The sequence below is a fragment of the Ranitomeya variabilis genome, unplaced genomic scaffold (assembly GCF_051348905.1).
Source record: "Ranitomeya variabilis isolate aRanVar5 unplaced genomic scaffold, aRanVar5.hap1 Scaffold_112, whole genome shotgun sequence".
NCBI lineage: Eukaryota > Metazoa > Chordata > Amphibia > Anura > Dendrobatidae > Ranitomeya > Ranitomeya variabilis.
In genome coordinates, this window is record NW_027507939.1 from 169,031 (window position 1) to 193,828 (window position 24,798).

General features: G+C 49.5%; 1 protein-coding gene and 1 non-coding gene across 5 annotated transcripts in view; both read left to right on the plus strand.

The window, feature by feature from the left end:
* The first annotated feature begins 4,141 nt into the window (after nt 1-4,141).
* Nucleotides 4,142-24,798, plus strand: part of LOC143789172 (piwi-like protein 1) — a 101,470-nt gene continuing 80,813 nt past the window's right edge. The window contains exons 1-4 of one of the 4 annotated variants that reach the window (XM_077278961.1): nt 4,142-4,374; nt 11,903-12,067; nt 12,743-12,829; nt 13,024-13,438. In XM_077278961.1, the coding sequence (XP_077135076.1) occupies nt 12,752-12,829; nt 13,024-13,438 (493 nt within the window). In that variant the 5' untranslated portion in view covers nt 4,142-4,374; nt 11,903-12,067; nt 12,743-12,751. Of the gene's footprint in view, nt 4,375-4,544; nt 4,681-11,902; nt 12,068-12,742; nt 12,830-13,023; nt 13,439-24,798 lie in introns of those variants that run through there. The other 3 variants (XM_077278963.1, XM_077278960.1, XM_077278962.1) reach the window with 3 other exon arrangements.
* On the plus strand, nt 5,392-5,498 carry LOC143789175 (U6 spliceosomal RNA). The gene has a single exon (XR_013218968.1). It is a non-coding gene; the product is annotated as a U6 spliceosomal RNA (small nuclear RNA).

Sequence of the window (24,798 nt, forward strand, 5' to 3'; positions counted from 1 at the left end):
GCCGGTGCTGGTAACCGTCTAGACCGGACTCTTCCTCCGCACTGTTAACCGTTTAGTGACCCTGCCGGTGTTGTTTCATCTGGTTTTTCCTGTGTTTCATCTCTGTGGCGCCGTGTTTCGTCTCTGTGGCGCCGTGTTTCGTCTCTGTGGCGCTGTGTTTCGTCTCTGTGGCGCCGTGTTTCTTCTTTGCGCCATGTTTCGTCTCTGTGGCGCCGTGTTTCGTCTCTGTGGCGCCGTGTTTCGTCTCTGTGGCGCCGTGTTTCGTCTCTGTGGCGCCGTGTTTCGTCTCTGTGGCGCCGTGTTTCGTCTCTGTGGCGCCGTGTTTCGTCTCTGTGGCGCTGTGTTTCGTCTCTGTGGCGCCGTGTTTCTTCTTTGCGCCATGTTTCGTCTCTGTGGCGCCGTGTTTCGTCTCTGTGGCGCCGTGTTTCGTCTCTGTGGCGCCGTGTTTCGTCTCTGTGGCGCCGTGTTTCGTCTCTGTGGCGCCGTGTTTCGTCTCTGTGGCGCCGTGTTTCGTCCCTGTAATAATGTAAAGAGATAAAAGGTAGGCCTCATAACCGGGAATCACCACATAAATAAGAATAGCATGATAGAACACAGCTTTATTTCACAAAATACACAGAAGGCAAAGCACACACATTAAAACCATATAAAAAAAGGGGAGATACAAAGAAACCCCGTACACACAACGGCCCCTAATAAGGCAGAAAAGCCCGCACATAACTGAGGGGTACAAAGTGAACATGCCCACCGATGACAATAGCTATATAGACAGCATGACCATCAAGTCTGTAACATGAGTGCGGCTCGCCCGAGTGCCTGCGCAAATGACAAACCAATAAGCAGATGCCAAGTGACATAACAGCACACATCAGCTAAGATGAAGCCAGGAGGAAATAACGGAGGGTTAAATGACGAAAAATACACTATAAAAGGAACATCCAGATGTAACTCCTAAGCAGATAGGGCCAGTACTGCCACCAAGAAGGACATGTAATACTGTCCACTACACACCCAACAGTGAACCTGGCGACTGGAGAGAATGAGGTGCATAAGCGGCAAACCTGCCTTAAATAATAACCCTTCCGTGGCCAGCCATGGGCAGAATCATGTGAGCATGAGGACCCTAATAAGTGAAAGTGCGGGCTGCGGAGACCCAACGCGTGTCGCCAGACTTGTGGCTTCGTCCGGGGTAGTAACCGCATTGCCAGCCTAATGTTTAAATAGGAAATAATCAGTTTACATTACCATGAACAGCTGTGCCTGAGCCAGATTCCCCCATGGAGTATGTGCAATCCTCATTGTACACGCCGAGCCCGGCGTGCGTCCTACTGCGCATGCGCCGGCGTCTCAGAGCGGACATACGTCATCCGCTCAGGGCTGCCTGACAGCGTGCACGCTGTGCATAGTGCGCACGCGCTGGAGTACAATGAAATGGTCACAGGAGTAAGTAAATAAGTGCTGAGTTATACCGCTCTGTGCTACTGACTATGGCCGGCCTCACACTAGCGAGTTTTACGGACGTATGAGCATAAACTACGTCCGTAAAATACACATTGCACACGGCCCAATGAATCTCTATGGCCCAGCTCCTATCTGCCGTATATTACGCATCCGTAATATACGGTATGTTACGGGCGTAGAAAATCACAGCATGCTGCGTTTGTCACCGTATTGCGCCAATGAAAGTCTATGGGGGCGAGAAAAATACGGATTCCACACGGACCAGCAGTGTGACTTGTGAGAAATACGCAGCGGTGTTAGGGTGCGTGTCCACGTTCAGGAAACGCTGCGTGTTTGATGCTGCGTGGGGCCGCAGCGTCAAACACGCAGCGTCCAGATGTTCCAGTATAGTGGAGGGGATTTTTTAAAATCCCGTGTCCACTATGCGTGAAAACACGCACACGGCGGCCCTGCGACTCCAGACATGCTGCGCGTCTTTTAAGATCGCAGCATGTCCGTGTTCCTTGCGGCGACGCTGCGCCACCGCAAGGAATAACACAGGGCGCTATGCGAGGGGTGCGATGATCCCGGATGTGTGCAATGAACACATCCGGCATCATCGCGTCCCAGAAGGGGGCGGGGCTTAGCGCCGAGCGGGTTTGCTGCTCCGACGATACCGCCGGCCATCCTGATCGTGGACACGTACCCTTAGAGGAAAGCCCGTAATTCAATTGCCAGCTTTTCATTTCTCCTTCCCAAACCCGACAGGATATGAGACATGATTACATACAGTAAACCATCTCATGTCTTTTTTTTGCATATTCCACACTACTAATGTTACTAGTGTGTATGTGCAAAATTTGGGTGCTGTAGCTTGTAAAATAAAGGGTTAAATGGCGGAAAAAATTGGCGTGGGCTACCGCGCAATTTTCACCGCCAGAGTGGTAAAGTGACACCATTCTAAAAACTGCACCCCTCAAGATGCTTAAAACCACATTCAAGACGTTTATTAACCCTTCAGGTGTCTCACAGCAGCAGAAGCAACATGGAAGGAAAAAATGAACATTTAACTTTTTAGTCACAAAAATGATCTTTTAGCAACAATTTTTTTTATTTTCCCAAGGGTAAAAGGAGAAACTGGACCACGAAAGTTATTGTACAATTTCTCCTGAGTACGCTGATACCTCACATGTGGGGGTAAACCACTGTTTGGGCGCACGGCAAGGCTCGGAAGGGAAGGAGCGCCATTTGACTTTTTGAATGTAAAATTAGCTCCAATCATTAGCGGACACCATGTCGCGTTTGGAGAGCCCCTGTGTGCCTAAACATTGGAGCTCCCGCACAAGTGACCCCATTTTGGAAACTAGACCTCCCAAGGAACTAATCTAGATGCATAGTGAGCACTTTAAACCCCCAAGTGCTTCACAGAAGTTTATAACGCAGAGCCAGGAAAATAAAAAATAATTTTTATTTTCTCAAAAATGATTATTTAGCCAGCATTTTTTTATTTTCCCAAGGGTAACAGGAGAAATTTGACCCCAAGAGTTGTTGTCCAGTTTCTCCTGAGTACGCTGATACCCTATATGTGGGGGGAACCACTGTTTGGGCGCATGTCGGGGCTCGGAAGGGAGAGAGCACCATTTGACTTTTTCAATGCAAGATTGGCTGGAATTAATGGTGGCGCCATGTCGCATTTGGAGACCCCCTGATGTGCCTAAACAGTGGAAACCCCTCAATTCTAACTCAAACACTAACCCCAACACGCCCCTAACCACAACCCTAACCCCAACACACCCCTAACCTAGTCTTAACCCTTACTCCAACCCTAAGGCTATGTGCCCACGTTGCGGATTTGTGTGCGGATTTTTCGCACCGTTTTTGAAAAATCGGCAGGTAAAAGGCACTGCGTTTTACCTGCGGATTTACCGCGGATTTCCAGTGTTTTTTGTGCGGATTTCACCTGCGGATTCCTATTATGGAGCAGGTGTAAAACGCTGCGGAATCCGCACAAAGAATTGACATGCTGTGGAAAATACAACGCAGTGTTTCTGCGCTGTATTTTCCGCACCATGGGCACAGCGGATTTGGTTTTCCATAGGTTTACGTGGTACTGTAAACCTGATGGAAAACTGATACGAATCCGCAGCCAAATCCGCACCGTGTGCACATAGCCTAATTCTAACCCTAATTCCAACCCTAGCCCTAATTCTAACCCTAATTGTAACCCTAGCCCTAAGTGCAACCCTAACCCTAAGTGCAACCCTAGCCCTAAGTGCAAACCTAACCCTAATTCCAACCCTAGCCCTAATTCTAGCCCTAATTCCAACCCTAGCCCTAATTCTAGCCCTAAGTGCAACCCTAGCCCTAATTCCAACCCTAGCCCTAATTCTAACCCTAATTGTAACCCTAGCCCTAAGTGCAACCCTAGCCCTAAGTGCAACCCTAAGTGCTGAGGACAGGACGGAGGGGTAGGGAACACTGACGGCGGCTGCAGATCGCCGCCGTCAGTCGGTGGGGGGCAGATCGGGGTCTCCAGCTATTGCAGTATCGGCCATGGCTGGATTGTAATATTTCACCAATTTTCATAGGTGAAATATTACAGATTGCTGATTGGCTGTTGCACTTTCAACAGCCAATCAGAGCGATCGTAGCCACGAAGGGGGGGGGGGGGCCTGTAGCACCCCTCCCCCTCCCCCTGTCGTTAACCCTTTCCCCGGCCTGCAGGGACGCGATCATTCTGTGACACAGCACAGGCGTCACAGGGCGGATTGACTTTCATGACGCCTACGCTGTGTCACAGGTCGGGAAGGGGTTAAAGGGGTGGTGGACCGAGGCTGATCCCTTTATCCGTGCACGTCCAAGAGCAGCAGCGGCATCAGGAGGACACGTACCCGCCGCATATCGCTGGCACCTGCCCCCCGGCAGCTTCTCCGGGTAAGTTCCGGGGCTGGAGGGCTCTGGGCAGGCGGTCTGGGGCGGCGCTGGATAGAGGGGGCTTTTCCTGATGGTGGTGGCGCTGCCTGGCCCTTCTGGTACCGGCGCCGATAAATTTAGTCCCCAGCTTCGGTTCTCTGCTAGGCCGCATTCTGTAACTCCGCCCCCGCTGTGACGTGTCCCAGCGGCTCCGCCCACCTTTCTGGCGCTTCTCGTACAGGACGAGAAGCGCCTCTTGTAATCTCGGCGGCCATCTTCCCTTCTCCCGCGGCCCCTCTGGGCACACACTGGCAGTTGGTCTCTGAGGTAATTTGTCTGGTCTCTGAGTGAGGTAATTTGTCTGGTCTCTGAGGTAATTTGTCGGGAGCAGCTCCCGCAGGCGTCGGCACTGTCTGGGGAGGCTCACAGCTACAGTGGGGACACAGGGTCTGGGTGAGGGGGCTTCTCTGGACCACCCTCCTCCTCCTGCTGTAACCCTCTCACTGCAGAAGTGTCCTACAGGGGACACACAGAAGGGTACAATGTCCCGACCTAAAGCATCTATACAGGCTCACTAGGCTATTGCAGCCCTTCACTTCATGTACCTCCTTGCCAGTCTGTGTTTCCTTAGGCTCAGACTTCTGCAAGGCCTGTGACCCCCCAAATTACCTCAGGAGCCTCCGCCACCACCAAGCCCAGTGTACCGAGCCCCCCTGAGTGGGCTACGACACTGTCACAATCCATGGCTTCTCTGGCCAAAGTGATTGAGTCCCTCCACGATCCCTCCAGGGGTCGGAGTATGCGCAGGTCTGACATAAATGGATCCTCTCCCTATGGGAGCAGTCGATCAGTAGGTGTCAGCCCTCTAGAAACCTACCGGTGTCTAGGAAAAGGATCAGCAGCACGTCCCCAGAGCGTTCACGTGCATTCTTGTTGGCGAGTTACGCTTCTCGCTCTCCCTCCCCAGGGGTCAGTAACTACCGCGATTCTGAGTACGAATCGGGCGGCCCCTTGGACTTGGATTCACAAGACTTCCAGGTGCTCGCATAGGCAGCACATATACTAAAATTGGAACGATACAGAGAAGATTATCATGGCCCCTGCGCAAGGTTGACACGCAAATTCGTGAAGCGTTCCATAAAAATGGTGGATTCGCTGATGGAGGAGGTCAATCTGACACATTGAAGAGAAATCTGATTCCGTTCCGGATCAAGCTGCATCCTTTAAGAGGACTAAACACCCCCATAAGACTTTTGCAGTCCACCCTGAGTTTACGGCCATACGCAATCGTTACAGGGAGCGACCGGACAAACGCTTCACAGGACAAAAGTCTCTCGAAGCGAAATATCCTTTTTCGGCTGTGCCGGGGAAGGATTGAGCTGAATCCCCTGTTGTAGACCCTCCAGTTTCTCGCCTGGCATCCAAGACCCTTTTATCCGTAACGGATGGGTCATCCTTTAAAAATCCCACAGACCATCAGATGGAACACCAGGCTCGCTCTGTTTTTTGAGGCCTCAGGCTCGGCCCTCTGCCCTTCAGTCGCTGCAGAATGGGTTTCTAAGGCGATAGTCTTCTGGGCAGATACCCTGGCCAAATCCATTCAGAGCGGTAATTATCTCCTCTGAAGCAGTCAAATTTTGTGGCCTGGACATTACCTGGTACACGCATTTTGGTTGCAGCTGGCTGTTCTGCTCTATTGGCAGCGAACGCAGTCACGATCAGCAGAGCATTATGCTCAGAGAGTGGAAAGTGGACTCTGCATAAAAAAAAAAAGTCCTTGATATCTCTGCCTTTCCAGAGTGGTCGCCTATTTGGTAAGAACATGGATCAGCTTATTTCTGATGCCACGGGAGGAAAGAGTAAATTTCTTCCCCAGCAGAGGCTTAGGTGTCTTTTTCGGAGACATCAACAATTTCGTTTCCGATCCCTTTGCTCCAACCCGGGCTGGTCCACCGTCGCTACCTTCCCCGGGTCAGGGCACTCCCCCACACAGGGACATAGGTTCTCAAGTCTCCTACAGACCTAGTCGACACTGGTCTTGCCCTAAACAGTTGAGATCTAAGGGATCTAGGTCTCAGAGATTTTCCGCCGCTGACTCCTGGCATCGTCTGGTCGACACCGGCAGGGTGGGCGGCCGCCTACTTCTATTCAGTCAGGCCTGGCTGTCCGTATTTTACAAGACCTCAAACTTCTAAACAAGTTTGTCAAGGTTTGTCATTTTCGCATGGAATCTCTGCATTCAGTCTTCGCTTCTATGGAAGAGGGAATGTTTTTTTGACATCCATCGACATCCAAGATGCTTACCTACATATCCCGATCTTTCATCCGCCACTAGAGATTCCTGCGCTTCGCCATTCACGACCAGCATTTCCCATTTTGAGTCACTCCGCAAGACTGGGTCATTACCCCGGTTCCGGGAAATGAGAAGTTCAAGGGTTTCTAGTCGAATCTATTTGTGGTCCCAAAAGAGGATGGTACAGCCAGGGCCATCCTGGACCTAAAGCTTCTGAACAATTCTGTCAGAGTACGGCATTTGAGGATGGAGTCTCCCTCTCTCCAAGGGTTCCTGCACTTCGCCATCCGCGAAGAACATTTTCAGTTTAGCCTTGCCCTTCGGCCTTGCTACCGCCCCCAGGGTATGCTCAAAGGTCATGGCGGCAGTCATGTCCAGTCTACATTCTCAGGGCCTGGTCGTCTTGCTAGCCCTTCAGCAAGTGGCCTGAGCACTTTGTCAACCATCTGTTCGTTCCATCCGCCTTGGCATGAGGGACAACATGCGCTTTGGACGCATGTGACAGGAGCCTCTTCTCCCTCGTCAACATACTGCCCAGGGTAAATGGTCTCCTCAGAGGAGTGTTCTCTTCCCATCTACTGTATGTGCTGGAGATCCGAGCGATCTGGCTGTTCCTGCGGCGGTTCCATCGTCTCCTGACAGGCTGTCCCATCCGAATTCAATCAGACAATGCCATGGCCATGGCTTACAGAGGGGTCATCTGCAGCAAAGCGCGAGGTGGAACACATCCTTCACTAGGCCAATAGAAACCACTCCGTTATCTCGGCTGTTAACTCCTGAGCATGGAAAACTGGGCTGCGGACTTCCTCAGCTGTCAAGGCCTGCCCTCGGGAGAGTGGTCTCTTAATCCGGAAATTTTCCAGCAGACCTATCTTCACTAGAGGACACCAGACGTGGATCTGAATGCCAAGATGCTTGAGTTTGTAGCTCGATTACGGGACCTGAGAGCCATCGGGTGGACGCGCTCGTCCTTCCGTGGAGTCAGTTTAGTCTTCCCTACATGTTTTCCCCCATTGCTTTTGATTCCGAAGGCCTTCAGGAAGATCAAAGCAGAGGGAGTACCGGTGATCCCAGTTGCTCCTGACTGGCCACGCCGAGCGTGGTACGCAGAATTAGTGCAGCTTGTCAGACATCCCTTTGCAATCACCAGATCGACCAGACCTGCCTTTCCAGGGCCCGTTTGACACCAGAACTCAGGGCCCTGAGTTTGTGGGCTTGGCCGTTGACTCCTGGGTCCTAACCGTAGCTGGTTTCTCCCATGAGGTAGTTTCCACCATGATTAATGCTCTGAAGCCGGTGTCAGTACGCATCAGAAGCTGGTGTTAGTACGCATCTATCATCGGACCTGGAAAGCCTTTTTTGAATTCCTTCAGTCCGGTCTGTACTCGGGCCTAGCGCCGAGCTCCCTCAAAGGGTGGGTCTGCCTTGTCCTTATTGTTTCAGAATAAAGTCTCTTCCAAACCGCAGGTGAGAACTTTCTTTCTGGGAGTCTCTTGTGTGGTACCTCTACATAGCGCCCTTAGACGCCTGGGACCTTAACTTGGTCCTAGGTGTCCTATAGGAATCTCCCTTCGAACCGTTACAGGTTGTCTCTCCTACCTCTCATGGAAGGTCGCCTTCCTAGTCACGGTAACATCAATCAGAAGGATCTCGGAGCTAGTTGCTCTCTCCTGCCAAGCGCCTTTTCTGACTTCAGACACAAGGTAGTCCTCAGGTTGTCCCTGCCCTTCCTTCCAAAAGTGGTGTAGCTGTTTCACCTTATCAAGGATATTGTCCTACCCTCGTTTTGCCCAGCACCGGTGCATCGTGTGGAGAAAGCTTTCCACTCTTCGGATCTTGTGAGGGCTCTCAGAAGGTACGTGTCTAAGACGGTGCCTTTTTGCCAGACGGACGCCCTGTTCGTGCTCTCGAAGGGGCACCGGAAGGGATCGACCGCTTCTAAGTCAGGAATAGCCACATGGATTCGGTCGGCTATTCGAGAAGCTTAATGCGGGGATCAAGGCACACTCCACTCGGTCGGTAGGTGCTTCATGGGCCATTCGGCATCAAGAGTCTGCGGAGCAGGTTTGTAAAGTGGCGACCTGGTCTAGCCTGCACACTTTCTCAAAGCATTATGATGTCCATAGATGCTGGGAGTTTACTCTGTTATTTCCCACCCAGGGACTGCTTTGGAACTTCCGACGGCCCTGTGTCCTCCAATGTGGCGAAGGAGAAACGGGGATTTTTATGTACTCCTCGTAAAAAACCTTTTCTCCGAGCCACTCATTGGGGGACACAGCACCCACGGTGTTGGACTGAAGGCTGCTATTGTTTTTCTGATTTAACATGATGTACCTATTCTTGATGATAATAATCCTACTGCTTGGTCACTAAACTGGTTTGGGCTGGAGCCAGTGGGTGGTGTATATTGTAGAGGAGGAGCTAGCTTTTTTTGTATTCACTTAGTGTCAGCCTCCTAGTGGTAGCAGCATAACACCCACGGTCCTGTGTCGCCCAATGAGTGGCTCGGAAAAAAGGATTTTACGGTGAGTACACAAAAATCCCTGTTTTGATCATGTGATGGGGTCTATCACAGTGATCAAAATGAAACAATAGGAGAAATCTTTTTTCCTGGAAGAAGATGATGAGGGGCGGGTGCCGGAGCCCGAGGTACCAGGGGCGGATCCCATTTCTCTCTCCTCTGATGTGTTAGATCATAGAGGAGAGAGAAATAAATGGAAAATCTGCCTTTTTTTTTTTGCCATTAATCGGAGAATAAACCGACCCTAATCATGTTCTCCGGAGTATCAGCTACCCCCGGTAGCAGAGACCCTAGAGATTTTCCAAAACTGGGAAGCGCTATAACCTTATTTCTCAGCGCTGTTCAAAAGGCGTATAGACGGTCGTTAAGGGGTTAAGCAACTGTGCACACCTCGCTTGTAAAAGTCAACAGGTTGCTCCAAAAGACACGTTGTGACTTCGGAAATCAGAGTCTCATTATCTGGATAACTTAATTGTTGGAAAGAGGTGGAAGTCTGGTGAATAAAGGGATGTCGTAGAATTTTAGGCCACAGGATCGCGTGTTGTGAACTGGTGCATTGTCTTGCAAAAAGCTGACATCTTCGGTGAGCATTCCACGGCTCTTGGTTTTGATGGCCTCCTGCAATTTCCGCAGCAGTGAAGCACAGTATTCCCCAGTGATCATGGTACCCTTTGCTAGAGAATCCATCAATACTACTCTGTGCTGGTCCCAAATACTGTGAGCATGACCTTGCCTGCCAAGGGTTGGGCACGTGCCTTCTTTGGAGGTGAGTCATGATGCTTCCATTACATCTACTGGACTTTAGTCTCAGGATCCTAGTGATGGATCCAGCTTTCATCCTGTGTAATCAATCTGTTGATAAAATCCTCCTGGCCTCCACGGCACATTGTCAATAAAGCCTGAGAGCGTTAGACTCGTTCCTGCTTCTGGAAAGGTGTGAACAGCCGGGGAACCCAGCGAGCAGATACCTTATGTATGTGAAGATGGTCTTGGATGATTTTTTCCATGGACACCACACTAATCTTGACATTTTGGGCTAGGTGGCGAATGGTTATGCGGCGATTTTCCAAAAGGGCGCCCTCCACTTGCTGGATGATGTGTTCATCAATAGCAAAGTGGGGTCGCCCTGGAATTGGAGCTGTTTGCACCGAAGCCCGACCACATCTGAATTGACGATGCCAGTTCTTGACTACGTGTAACATATTATCCCTTTTAAAAAGATTTTTAAATTTTTATTAATGATATATTAAAAATACCACTTCCCAGTGAAAACGAAAAAAAAAAAAATTGATAATATACAGATCTACTGGGTGCACCTGCCCTCAACCAATGACACTACGCTCCCCTACTATCCCTACCTAACAGTGGAGGTTGGCACCCCGATAGATAATTTGGCGCCCCCACTCCGCGACGGCTGATAACCTACTGGCCCTATTAAGGACCTAGCCGGCTAAAGGAGGGAAAACATGGAGCAATTGGCAGAAATGAAGAAAGCGTAGGAGAGCTAAACTGAGGTGCACACCAGTATTATAAACTTTCTTTATCAAAGCCCAGAATTTGGGACAATGACACTACCATGGACATATACTTAAAACATGTAAGACATTACACACATGAATAAATATTGTTTTTATCTTTAGCTAAATATGTCAGTTCTATTGCACAGCCTAAACAAATAAACAGCTATGTGCATAGAGGGTAGAAAATCAGCAGGAAAGACATAAATGCCAAATGACCTGGTTCGGTCCAAATTTAAGCCTGTGCATAACAGCACTCCCCTGTCAGCATTGGGTTAAATCAGATCATGTCTCAACACTGTGGTACACCTGAGACCATTTTCCATTACCCGTATATACAAAAATAGCCAGGGGTAAGTATCTATGTTTACACCCATTGGGGCGTATCGTGGACAGCTAAGTGTTTTTGTGTGGGGGACAATACCCCTTGTTACTGGCTGCCTCTAAAATCATTTATTGGTCCACTGCATTGTGTGTAAACATAGATACTTACCCCTGGCTATTTTTGTATATACGGGTAATGGAAAATGGTCTCAGGTGTACCACAGTGTTGAGACATGATCTGATTTAACCCAATGCTGACAGGGGAGTGCTGTTATGCACAGGCTTAAATTTGGACCGAACCAGGTCATTTGGCATTTATGTCTTTCCTGCTGATTTTCTACCCTCTATGCACATAGCTGTTTATTTGTTTAGGCTGTGCAATAGAACTGACATATTTATCTAAAGATAAAAACAATATTTATTCATGTGTGTAATGTCTTACATGTTTTAAGTATATGTCCATGGTAGTGTCATTGTCCCAAATTCTGGGCTTTGATAAGGAAAGTTTATAATACTGGTGTGCACCTCAGTTTAGCTCTCCTACGCTTTCTTCATTTCTGCCAATTGCTCCATGTTTTCCCTCCTTTAGCCGGCTAGGTCCTTAATAGGGCCAGTAGGTTACCAGCCGTCGCGGAGTGGGGGCGCCAAATTATCTATCGGGGTGCCAACCTCCACTGTTAGGTAGGGATAGTAGGGGAGCGTAGTGTCATTGGTTGAGGGCAGGTGCACCCAGTAGATCTGTATATTATCAATTTTTTTTTTTTCGTTTTCACTGGGAAGTGGTATTTTTAATATATCATTAATAAAAATTTAAAAATCTTTTTAAAAGGGATAATATGTTACACGAGTTTTGAATTTCCTTTCAACAATCCTGTTTTCATGTGTTTATTGCAGTTCTTGACTACGTAATATGATGGGAATCATCACCTTTCATCTCATCGAACGTCTCTTTGGTGTGCGGCCTTTCAATAAAGGAACTTGATGACGGCTCGGAATCCACTGGGTCCATTATCAAACTTCACACCACTCCAGCACCTGTAACATCAACACCGTTATCAGGTCTGAGTGGCAAATTGGCACAAAATCTACAGAGACTTGTATCATTACACATGTGCAGTGTCATCGTCCTGTGATAAATAGAAGTGGGTCAGGGAAAATCTTTAATGAACGCCCCTCGTATCTGTGAATCCAGATTTGGGGTAAGATTAAACAATTACAAGACAGGATCTTCAGCCTAAAAGATGTAATAGAGCTGTGTAGCTGGAAATCCAGCTCTGTGGTGAGTTGAAGCAGTTACTAGACAGCAAGATGGAGGTCATTGTACAGAGCCATATACCTGGAAATCCAGCTATTAGGTGAGATTAAACACTAGAAAGCAGCAGCATGGAGTAAATTATAGAGCAATACTGAGCAATATAGCTGTGAGTCCAACTAGGGTGAGACTAAACACTTACTAGAAGACGGGCCTCTCGCTGATCTCCGCATAGCCTTCAATAGGCAGCTATCCTGTAATCCCTCAGTGAGCCGGCACTCAGTCTTGTAATGAGTAGGATGATGCACCTTTTTTTCACAGTCACAGATGCACAGTTTTTCAGGGTGAAAAATATATGTGTGTATGTATATATATATATATATATATATATATATATATATATATATATATATATAGATAGATAGATAGATAGATTTTTTTTTTTTTTTCCATTTATATATTGAAATCTGCTTCCTTTGCAGAAGTAAAAGATGAGCGGACGAGCCAGATCCCGGGCCCGCGGCCGAGCTCGTGGGCAGGAGCAGGCCCCACAAAGACCACCTGGACAGGTTTTGTACCCCACTCATTAACCCTTTTAGTAATTCCTGCTGCTTTTTCATAATGGAGGCGCTTCAAGCGGTTTCTTTTTTTCCCACAATGCATTGCATTGTTCTCTAATCCTGCAGAGGCAGCAGAATTATGGGAATCTGGGTCCAATTTTTTTTTTCCTTACTATATTATTGAATAACTCTCAAATTTACAGGTACAGCAGACCCAAGGACCCCAGCCAACAGTCAGACCACCGCAGCCCCAAGGACCCCAGCCAGCAGTCAGACCACCGCAGCCCCAAGGACCCCAGCCAGCAGTCAGACCACCGCAGCCCCAAGGACCCCAGCCAGCAGTCAGACCACCGCAGCCCCAAGGCGCCTGGGCAGCAGTCAGACCACCGCAGCCCCAAGGCGCCTGGGCAGCAGTCAGACCACCGCAGCCCCAAGGCCCCCGGCCAGCAGTGAGAGCACAGCAGCCTCAATCCTGGCCGGCACTCGGACCACAGCAGCCCCAAGACCCCCGGCCAGCAGCAGTCAGACCTCAGCAGCCAGCACCTGAGCCTTTGTTGGTCGGAAGAGGGCGCCAGAGAGGCCCGCCGGCAGCGGCAGCAGAGAGACCAGCGCCCGAGGGTAAGTGTCCTTAATGTTCCAGGGTTAAGTGCGAAATCTGACTGAGAGGCTTGTCCGTGTGTCATGAATCGGAGGTGTTTGGTTGCCCCCAGTTCTTCATCAGGGATTTATTTATATCCCAGTTCCGGTTTGGAACTTGCAGCTCTTTGCCCCCCCCTTACCCTCAGGTTAGTCAGGGAACTACACCTAGGATAATTAGTCACCAGAAAGGCTGCCTGCTCGTGTACTGACTATCGGGCACGCTGCAGTGAGGGCGTTATACCTATTCCCAGTCACAGGCAGGAAATCAACTTATAAGACCCTTTCCGTCACTGCCCGCTTTGCTCAACAAGCTCAAAACGCTTCGCTGCCACCAGCTCCTATTACTATGATTAATAGTGGGTTGGCTTCTGACCTGATCAGTAGCAATGGCTTAGGTTGGAGGACTAGGGGTACGTTTAGAGCAAGGAGAACAACACAAGTAAATATTATATCTTTTACTCCAAGAAAGATTAGGCAGTGTTTACAAAGAGTATAAAAACGATATTACAAGATGAGGCAATTATAGTATGTACAGAACGATTACAAAATAAAAAGGATTAAGGATGAAAAGCACTTACAGTTCACGCATATCATGGCTGCCATGGGGCGAAGGAAGTGACATCCCAATGCATCAGGCTGGTTGCTGAGCCTCCTGTAGCAGGCTTCCTAGGCAAAAGACCACCTCTCAACTCAGCTGGTCAATGTTATGCCCTGTGCTTCATGACCACACTGATTGGGCGAAGCTATGACATGCACTCCCTTCTGGAAGTTATGAAAAACGTTACATCGGCCATAACTCAGGGTGGGAACCTCGTAGAAGGGCGCCAAAACAGTCATTCTCCCAAGCATGAGATTGCCGTTCATTTAAGTCCAAACATGACTTGGCTATGTGACTTGAGTAAGCAGTAATGCATTTCTCAGGTTCTGCTAGGCACTGAGCTTTGAAAACTCATGGGAGGGTAGCTCTACTGATGCACATTCCAAAAATGTAAGATTCCCCCTACCCCACTTAATCAATGCCATTATATTTGGTCTTAAAATGAACACTGTACTAGATAAAGAGATGGCCATGAGGCTGTAGGCTGCTTTCAACCAGTTCAGCGCCATAAAAGTAACCAGCGAGACTGCTAGCACACTGGTTTCACACATTACAGCTGAACAGCAGGGGAGAGGGAGAAGTGGACTTACATACGCAGCTGTGAAGGGGGGATCAGGGCTGGAGCCTGCTAGTACAAAGCCAAAGAGATGTAGCAGAGCTGTGTAGGCGTACATATTCATGACACCGTGATTTTAGGAATGTGCAAGGGCAAAATATTACAAAACCTCAAAATCCCGCAAAACATAAGTGGAATAGATGATGTGCATCATTTACGGGACCGATGCAGCCAATCACTGGCCACAGCAGTTACGTGGTGTACATGTAAGCTTCACTACTGAGGCCAGTGATTGTCTGCAGTCATCACATGGATGGTGGCTGAGATTTAGCTGCAGGATGACGGGGAATATCACCACTGAGTTGTGCGGGCTTTTCTTTGTTTATTTTTATATCTTTTTTTTTTCCTGTCACGATTCACACCGTGACTGTCAAGATCCCTTAGCCGCTGCCTACAATATGTCACGGATTGGGGTGACTTTAGACCAGCAGACGGCTATCACATGTGCAGGGGGGCTTATCCTAGTTATCCCTCCACTGCCACAATGTGATGAAAAAAAAACACACACAAGGCTATTGACCTCTTGTTTACAGCAGGGGCTTATTTTAGGTATCCCACTGCTCTTCAATATACCATGAACTGCAGGGATTTGTGTATCCCGCTTACAGTTCCACTTAAACCTTGCAGCTCTCTGGCGCCCCCCTTTTGTCAGGTCAGATTAGGTACTGCACCTAGGGTGATTATTCGCCAGAAAGGCTGCCTGCTATGTACTGGCTATTGGGCGCACTGCAGCAACGCGATAACTACTCCCACTCAGGCAGGAACAATAATTATCAAGCCGCAGTCGCTACAGTGACCCCCAAAAGCCTGCACACGGTCGCTGCCACCAGCTCCGATTGAACGGGTCTGGAGCTAACCCAAACAGTAGCGTAATTCCCTTCAGAGACAGGGTACGGTTTAGAGCATGGAGAAATAACTGGCATGAAATAATATACCCATAAAGTTTATGCAGTGTTTATCAAAATATTTTACAAAGATGTTACAAATGAGACAATTGCAAATATGTACAAGGTAATTATAAAAATAAAAGGATTAAATGAAGAAAAGGTAACACTCACATATTCTCAGATCATTGCATTTGCAGGCAACAGGCTAGGAGAGCTTTCCATCTATCCCAGTGCATTGGCACTCGCAGTCTGGTCGCTTCAGGTAAAAACTCACAACTCCCCCCCTGGAAGCCTGCCATCAACTTTATAACCTACAGCCTGTGACCTCACAGAAAGGGCTGTGTTGAGATCGCCCGCCTCTTTCTTCAGTGTAACTAAATGTCCCCTAAAGATATCTAATGCTGGTATCTTCGCTACAGGACATGTCAGAATCATATCATACCCAGCATTCATCTCAGATTACCGTGGGCTTTCTAATGAGATCAAATATGTCCTGTTATGTACAGAGCAATCACTACTTCTTCCCCCGATGGAGTTAGACGACTGTGTTTAGAGTGATGGGTAGATGTTTCGATGGAGATCAAGAATATGTATTTATCATTCTACTATCCCAAATAGTTTGTCTAATATCTCACAATAACAGAACAAAGGACCGCATGGTTCTAGAAGTTTCTCTAACAGTTCCTGCTAGTACCAATTTCCCTTGCAGCTATGCCAGTCGTAAATACCTTTCTTCAATAAAACTCCCCTCTCACATACATTGGCAAGGCAGCTCTTGGCTGAATGAAAGGGAAGGGGTTTTTTTAACCCACAGCATGCTAGCAACAGAACTAAACTTATATGATATTTCATACCATATCGTGACACCTCCCCCTTTTTGCGTGCGCTACGGCGGCAGAACCTCTCGGTATACCTCCATGCGCACCTCCGTGGGTTCACCCTGGCGGGACAGTCCATCTGCATTCCCATGCTCCCTGCCCGCTTTGTGTTCAATGGTGAAGTCAAATTGCTGAAGGGCAAGGCTCCAGCGTAGCAACCTGCCGTTGGTTCCACACATGGTGCTTAGCCAGCGCAGAGGGTTGTGGTCGGTCACCACCGTGAAGGTGCGACCGTACAAGTAGGGCTGCAAGCGCTGCAGGGCCCAGACTATGGCCAGGCACTCCTTCTCGATGGTGGAGTAGGCCACTTCCCTCGGCAAAAGTTTCCGGCTCAGGTACAACACGGGGTGCTCTTGGTCCTCCGAGTCAACCTGGCTGAGCACAGCACCAAGGCCAAACTCGCTGGCGTCGGTCTGTACCAAGAACGGTCGACTGCTGTCGACTGCTTTCAACACAGGGGCGTTGCACAGTGCTGTTTTCAACGCCTGGAAGGCCCCCTCACAGCCATCTGTCCAGTTGACGATGTGGGGTAGCTTCTTCCTGGTGAGGTCCGTCAAAGGTTTTGCCAGGCTACTATAGTGCTGCACGAAGCGCCTATAGTACCCTGCAGTGCCCAGGAAGGACATCACATGTTTCTTGGTCCTGGGAGTGGGCCAGTTCACGATCACGCCCACTTTGTCAGGCTCTGGTTTTAGGGTGTTTCCGCCTACCCGGTGCCCCAGGTAGTGAACCTCCCTCATGCCCATCTGGCACTTTCCCGGCTTGATAGTCAGTCCTGCTCGGTGAATTCGCCCGAGCACCTCCTCGAGATGCTGCAGGTGTTCATCCCAGGAGGGACTGAAGATGGCAATGTCATCTAAGTACGCCACAGCATACTTCTCCAGTCCCTGAAGCAGGAGATTGACCATCCGCTGGAAAGTGGCAGGGGCATTCTTCATGCCGAAGGGCATGACCGTGGACTCGTACAGTCCAAAGGGTGTGATAAAGGCGGACTTCTCCTGCGCCTCGGGGCTCAGGGGAATCTGCCAGTATCCGCGACTCAGATCCATTATTGTCAGGTATTTTGCGCCAGCTAACTTCTCAAGCAGCTCCTCGATGCGCGGCATTGGGTGCGCGTCAGAGGCTGTAATGGCGTTGAGCCCCCTGTAGTCCACGCAGAACCGGGTGGTCCGGTCCTTCTTTGGCACGAGAACTACCGGTGAGGCCCACGCGCTCTTTGACCGTCGAATCACCCCCAGCTGTAACATCTCATCGATCTCCTGGCGCATAATCTGCTGCACCTGGTCAGAGATTCGATAGGGTGTTCGCCGTAGTGGGGCGTGATTCCCGGTGTCCACCTCGTGGACCGCTAACTCAGTCCTTCCAGGCCGGTTGGAGAACACGACCCGGAAGGGTTCCAGTGTGGTTTGCAACTGCAACCGCTGTGGTTCATCTAGCGAGGCGCTTACCTCCACGTCCTCAATGGACCCACGGGCCTTGGCTTGGGCCAGCATGTCCAGGAGGGTGTCTTCCTCCCCGTCTTCGGGTGCGCTGCAGACCGGTAGGACGAAAGGTTCACGTTCGTGATGAGCCTTCATCATGTTGACGTGAAAGGCCTTTCGCCTACCCCGAGTGTGGTCAAGCGTGACCACGTAGGTGACCGGGTTGAGCTGTTGGTGGACGACGTACGGGCCCTCCCAGGCTGCCTGAAGCTTATCCGTTGGTACAGGAACCAGCACCCACACCTTTTGACCCACGTGGTAGGTCCGCTCCCGGGCGTTCTGGTCGTACCAGTGCTTCTGATCAGCCTGAGCCTGCGTCATGTTGTCATGCACCAACTGCGTCAAGGTCTGCATCTTGTCACGGAAGCGCATGACATACTCCACTATGGACACTTCAGAAGGGTTCGGCTCCTCTTCCCAGGATTCTCTTACCAACCCAAGGGGTCCCCGGACTCGCCTGCCGTACAGGAGCTCGAAGGGGGAGAACCCCGTCGAGGCCTGCGGAACCTCTCGGTAAGCGAATAGCAGGTGTGGGAGGTACCGCTCCAGGCGCGCCCTTGTGTCTCAACCAGCATGCGTAGCATCTGTTTGAGGGTACCATTGAAGTGTTCACACAAGCCATTGGTCTGTGGGTGATACGCACTCGATACCAGGTGCTTCACCTGCATTTTCTTACAGAGAGCCTCCATTAGGTGAGACATAAATTGGGTCCCTCGATCAGTAAGCATTTCCCTGGGAAATCCTACACGTGAAAAGATGGCCAACAGGGCATCCGCCACCTTATCTGCCCTAGTTGATGACAGAGCTACTGCCTCTGGGTACCGGGTAGCGTAGTCTACCACAGTAAGAATAAATCGCTTTCCAGAGCTGCTGGAGACGGCCAGCGGGCCCACAATGTCCACCGCAATCCTCTGGAAAGGCTCCTCTATCACTGGCAAAGGGATCAGGGGAGCCTTAAGAGCAGGCCCCGCCTTCCCCACTCTTTGACAGGTGACACAGGAGCGGCAGTAGTTTGACACATCTGTCCCCATCTTAGGCCAATAGAAGTGTTGAGACAGCCGGGCCTTAGTTTTGCTGATCCCCAAGTGTCCAGCTAGCGGGATCTCATGGGCAATCCGCAACAACTCACCCCGGAATTGCTGTGGGACGACCAGCTGTCTTTCCCTCAACCACTCCTTTTGTGATTCTCCGGGTACTGTCTCCCGGTACAACCTTCCTCCTTCCCAGAACACCTTCTCCTTATCAGTTTCGGAGAATGACGTCCCGGCGAGTTGTCTCAAACTCTCTAGGCTCGCATCTGCGTGCAGAGCGGCCTGAAACTCCTGGCTAGGGGAAGCCAGAAGTGACGTCAGGGTCCCTTCCCCACGGGAGCCCTCTGGGACCTGCTCTGGGTCCACCTCTGGTTCAGTCACACTGATGACTGAGGAGGGTCCGGAAGGCAGACAGTTATCTGCGTTTCGGGCACTCTGACTGCGGGTGACAGCAGCTACGTAGGCTGTCTCCCCGGGGGTTTCTACAGACCCATCAGCCGACGCTGCTACGGGTTCTACCTCCCCGTCCACCCCCATTACCTCAGGAGCATTGCTACTTATGGGCCAGTTACCTTCCTCGGTGGCACTGGTCAATTGCATGGCATCACCTTCCTCACGGTTCCCATGTATCTCCCCATTTCTCGTAGCACCGACACTTGCCCCTGCTAGGGGTTCCTCAGCCGTCTCACTCCGCAGAGCGACGGGGCTGAGCACTCCTGTACCTATGGACACATCAACTTTCATAGAAACATCATTATCAGATACAGTTGGCACAGGTACAACATTTCCACTATCAATCCTAGGGAAAAAATGGTTATCAGATGCAATATTACAAGATAAAGCATGGTCAGGTAACACATGCGACTTCCCATCATCATCATCATCATCACCAGGGTTAACTTTACCCTCATTAGTAGATTGGGGAGGAGGGTCATCCACGAAGTATGCAACCAACCTCCCCAAATCAGTCCCCAACAAAACATCAGTGGGCAAATTATCAGACAGCCCCACTTCCTTCACCCCGCTCCCAGCACCCCAATCAATAAAAACCCGGGCCATCGGTAAGGGACAGCTGATGCCCCCAATCCCAGTGACAGTTAGGGTTTTCCCCGGAATGATTTCTTCAGGGGCCGCCAGTTCGGGTCGGATGAGGGTTTGTTCAGCCCCGGTGTCCTTGAGGCCTGTAGCAACACGACCTCCCACAGTGACGGGCTGTACGTTGTCACACACCCTCCCAGCCACACCACCCACCAAAAGAACTGCTGCATTAGGCCCTGGGGCCTGGGATGAGGGGTTCTTCTGCTTGGCTGGACATCGGTGACTGAGGTGTCCAGTCTACCGGCAGTGGTAACACTGGCGAAGTTCGGTGGTAGGTCTGGTGCTGTTGGCCACGGGGACAGGACCTCTGGTATGTTGGCTGGCAGGGGTACTGGCGTTGGATGCAGGCTTACCCCCTCTCCAGCTGGAGGTGACTGGCTTCCGCACTTCCGATCTACGGTTGGCCTCATAGGCATCGGCAATCTGCGCTGCTTTCGTCACGTCTTTGGGTTCTTGGTCCATCACGAACTGTCGCACCTCAGTTGGGCAAAGATGGAAGAACTGGTCTTTGATCATCAGGTCTCGCAGCTGGGCAAAAGTGGTTACTGCCAGTCCTTGGGTCCACTGGTCAAAGTGGGTCCCCAGTCCATGCACCACATCACTGTAACTGTCGTGTGGGCCACGTTGGAGGGTCCTAAACTTTTTACGGTACACCTCGGGTGTAAGCTGGTACTTGGCTATCAGAGCCTGCTTGATGGCCTCATAGTCACCATCTTGTTCTTGAGGGAGGGCAGCAAACGCCTCCAGAGCTTTTCCTCTCAGCCCTGGTGTAAGGTACCGTGCCCATTCTTGTGTAGGCAGCTGGTACTGTCTGCAGGCTTTCTCAAAGGCCCGCAGAAACGTGTCCAAGTCCCCATCCTTTTCCATAACAGGAAAGTGGTCAGGCCGGGGCTTCGGTATCTGAGCGCTGCTGGGCTCACGACTGGACTGGGACGACCCCCCTGCATTTGTAGTTGGGCCATCTGCAGCTGGTACTCCCTCTCCGCTTGGGCCTCTCGCTCGGCTCGCTGGGCCTCTCGCTCGGCTCGCTGGGCCTGGGCCTCTCGCTCAGCTCTCTTGGTATTGCTGGATCAGCTGCAGATGTCGGTCCAGGTCATCTGCGGAGCATTGTTGCAGAGCCAGCTGCAGGAGGAGGTCTGCGCCCCCTTGGTTGCCAGTAGGGCCCGTATTCAGTGGTTGGACCTCTGCTGCAGCACCATGTTCGCTTGTGCTGGCATCTGCGGCTTCTGGGCTCTGTTAGTGGTCTAGAGCGGCTTCCCATTGCATCAGGGCTGCGACCAGTTCGCTTTTGTTTTTGCTTGCATAGTCAATGTGCTGTGACCTGCATAAGGCAACAAGGGTGTCTCTGGTCTGCTGCTCATAAAAGGCTTCTCCCAGCCCAACCATGGTTGCCAAATAAAAGATAGGATAGAAAAACGTAGAAAAAGGGAGGGGATAATTACCAGTACACACAATTGTCTCAAGACTAATAAACACTGAGTTCTTTCTCCAAACTTATTTGCGCAGAGTTCTCGCAAGAACTTTCTGCAAGTTTTTAGTGAGAGGAATGATTGCTCAAACCAAATCACTAATGCTCTAATATCCCACCGCCTTGCCACCAATATGTCACGATTCACACCGTGACTGTCAAGATCCCTTAGCCGCTGCCTACAATATGTCACGGATTGGGGTGACTTTAGACCAGCAGACGGCTATCACATGTGCAGGGGGCTTATCCTAGTTATCCCTCCACTGCCACAATGTGATGAAAAAAAAACACACACGAGGCTATTGACCTCTTGTTTACAGCAGGGGCTTGTTTTAGGTATCCCACTGCTCTTCAATATACCATGAACTGCAGGGATTTGTGTATCCCGCTTACAGTTCCACTTAAACCTTGCAGCTCTCTGGCGCCCCCCTTTTGTCAGGTCAGATTAGGTACTGCACCTAGGGTGATTATTCGCCAGAAAGGCTGCCTGCTATGTACTGGCTATTGGGCGCACTGCAGCAACGCGATAACTACTCCCACTCAGGCAGGAACAATAATTATCAAGCCGCAGTCGCTACAGTGACCCCCAAAAGCCTGCACACGGTCGCTGCCACCAGCTCCAATTGAACGGGTCTGGAGCTAACCCAAACAGTAGCGTAATTCCCTTCAGAGACAGGGTACGGTTTAGAGCATGGAGAAATAACTGGCATGAAATAATATACCCATAAAGTTTATGCAGTGTTTATCAAAATATTTTACAAAGATGTTACAAATGAGACAATTGCAAATATGTACAAGGTAATTATAAAAATAAAAGGATTAAATGAAGAAAAGGTAACACTCACATATTCTCAGATCATTGCATTTGCAGGCAACAGGCTAGGAGAGCTTTCCATCTATCCCAGTGCATTGGCACTCGCAGTCTGGTCGCTTCAGGTAAAAACTCACAACTCCCCCCCTGGAAGCCTGCCATCAACTTTATAACCTACAGCCTGTGACCTCACAGAAAGGGCTGTGTTGAGATCGCCCGCCTCTTTCTTCAGTGTAACTAAATGTCCCCTAAAGATATCTAATGCTGGTATCTTCGCTACAGGACATGTCAGAATCATATCATACCCAGCATTCATCTCAGATTACCGTGGGCTTTCTAATGAGGTCAAATATGTCCTGTTATGTACAGAGCAATCACTACTTCTTCCCCCGATGGAGTTAGACGACTGTGTTTAGAGTGATGGGTAGATGCTTCGATGGAGATCAAGAATATGTATTTATCATTCTACTATCCCAAATAGTTTGTCTAATATCTCACAATAACAGAACAAAGGACCGCATGGTTCTAGAAGTTTCTCTAACAGTTCCTGCTAGTACCAATTTCCCTTGCAGCTATGCCAGTCGTAAATACCTTTCTTCAATAAAACTCCCCTCTCACATACATTGGCAAGGCAGCTCTTGGCTGAATGAAAGGGAAGGGGGTTTTTTAACCCACAGCATGCTAGCAACAGAACTAAACTTATATGATATTTCATACCATATCGTGACATTTCCCGTTCCCCCTTTAACACTATCCTGACCTAGGAAGTGCTGATAGTCCTCATATGGGATGCAGGTGTGCGGACCGGTGTTGCATAGCTGGCACCAGCCTCTAACAGCCGAGATCGGAGACAGCTCTGATCACTGCTGTGTGAACAGTTTTTAGATGCTGCTGTAATTCATTGCTGCATTTATACAGGTGCAATCCCTGTGGTGCTGGGAGCAGATTGTCCTCATCCCAAAAATATAGATATACATATGTATATGTGTAAGCTTTTCTGGTGTCTCTGCAATATATCAGCGTCTTTTGGTCATCTCCCACTTGGGGAAGAAAAAAAACGAATCCGGATGTTGTACGTACCCCTAAATGGTACCAATAAAAACAGAAGTTCGCCCCACAATAAGGAAGACCTCGCACAGCTCCAGCTACAGATCTCAGGAATAGGGCAATACCATTATTTTATTTATCGTATTATAAAAATGAAGTTTTTTAGAAATATTTGTGGTTTGAACATTTTCGGAAAAAAAATCTTTTTTTTATTGAAAATTTCCCAAACCACAAATATGATACAATATATTTATAATTATTATGTGTATAGTATGTGCATATATATATTATTTTTGTGGCTTTAAATAATTTGTAAAAAGATATATGGTATGTACAATGCTCAAAAAAAATAAGGGGACACTAAAGCACCATATCCCAGATATCACTGAATGAAATATTCCAGTTACAAATCTTTTTCATTACATGGTGAAATGCATTGAAAACAATAAAACCTAAAAATTACCATCGTAAATCACAACTAATATCCCATGGAGGTCTGGATTTAGAATGAAGCTCAAAATCAAAGTGGAAAATCAAATTACAGGTTGATCCAACTTCAGTGGAAATGCCTCATGACAATGAAGTGATGCTCAGTAGTGTGTGTGACCTCCACGTGCCTGTATGACCTTCTTATAATGCCTGGGCATGCTGCTGATGATGTGGCAGATGTTCTCCTGAGGGATCTCCTCCCAGACCTGGATTAAATCATCTGTCAACTCCTGGACAGTCTGTGATGTAACATGGTGTTGGTGGACTGAACAAGACATGATGTCCCAGATGTGCTCGATTCGATTCTGGTCAGGGGAATGGGCAGGCCAGTCCATAGCTTCAATGCCTTCATCTTGCAGGAACTGCTGACACACTCCAGCCACATGAGGTCTGGCATTGTTCTGCATCTGAAGGAACCCAGGGCCCAGCACACCTCCACATGGTCTCACAATGGGTCTGAGGATCTCCTCCCGGTACCTAATAGCAGTCAGGGTATCTCTGGCGAGCACATGGAGGGCTGTGCGGCCCTCCAAAGAAATGCCTTCTTACACCGTTACAGTCATCCTGGAGGATGTTGCAGGCAGCAGAACGTTCTCCACGGTGCCTCTTGACTCTGTCACGTGCTCAATGTGAACCTGCTCTCGTCCGTGAAGAGCACAGGGCACCAATGTCTCATCTGCTAATCTTGGTGTTCTCTGGCAAATGTCAATAGCCCTGCATGGTGTTGGGCTGTAAGCACAACACCCACTTCTGGATTCACCGGGCCCCTATACCACCACTCTCATGGAGTCTGTATATGACAGTTTGAGCAGACAAATGGATGTTAGTGGCCTGCTGGAGGTCATTTTGCAGGGCTCTAGCACTGTTCCCCTTGCTCCTCGTTGCCCAAAGGAGGAGGTAGCGGTCCTGCTGGTGGGTTGATGCCCTCCACATCT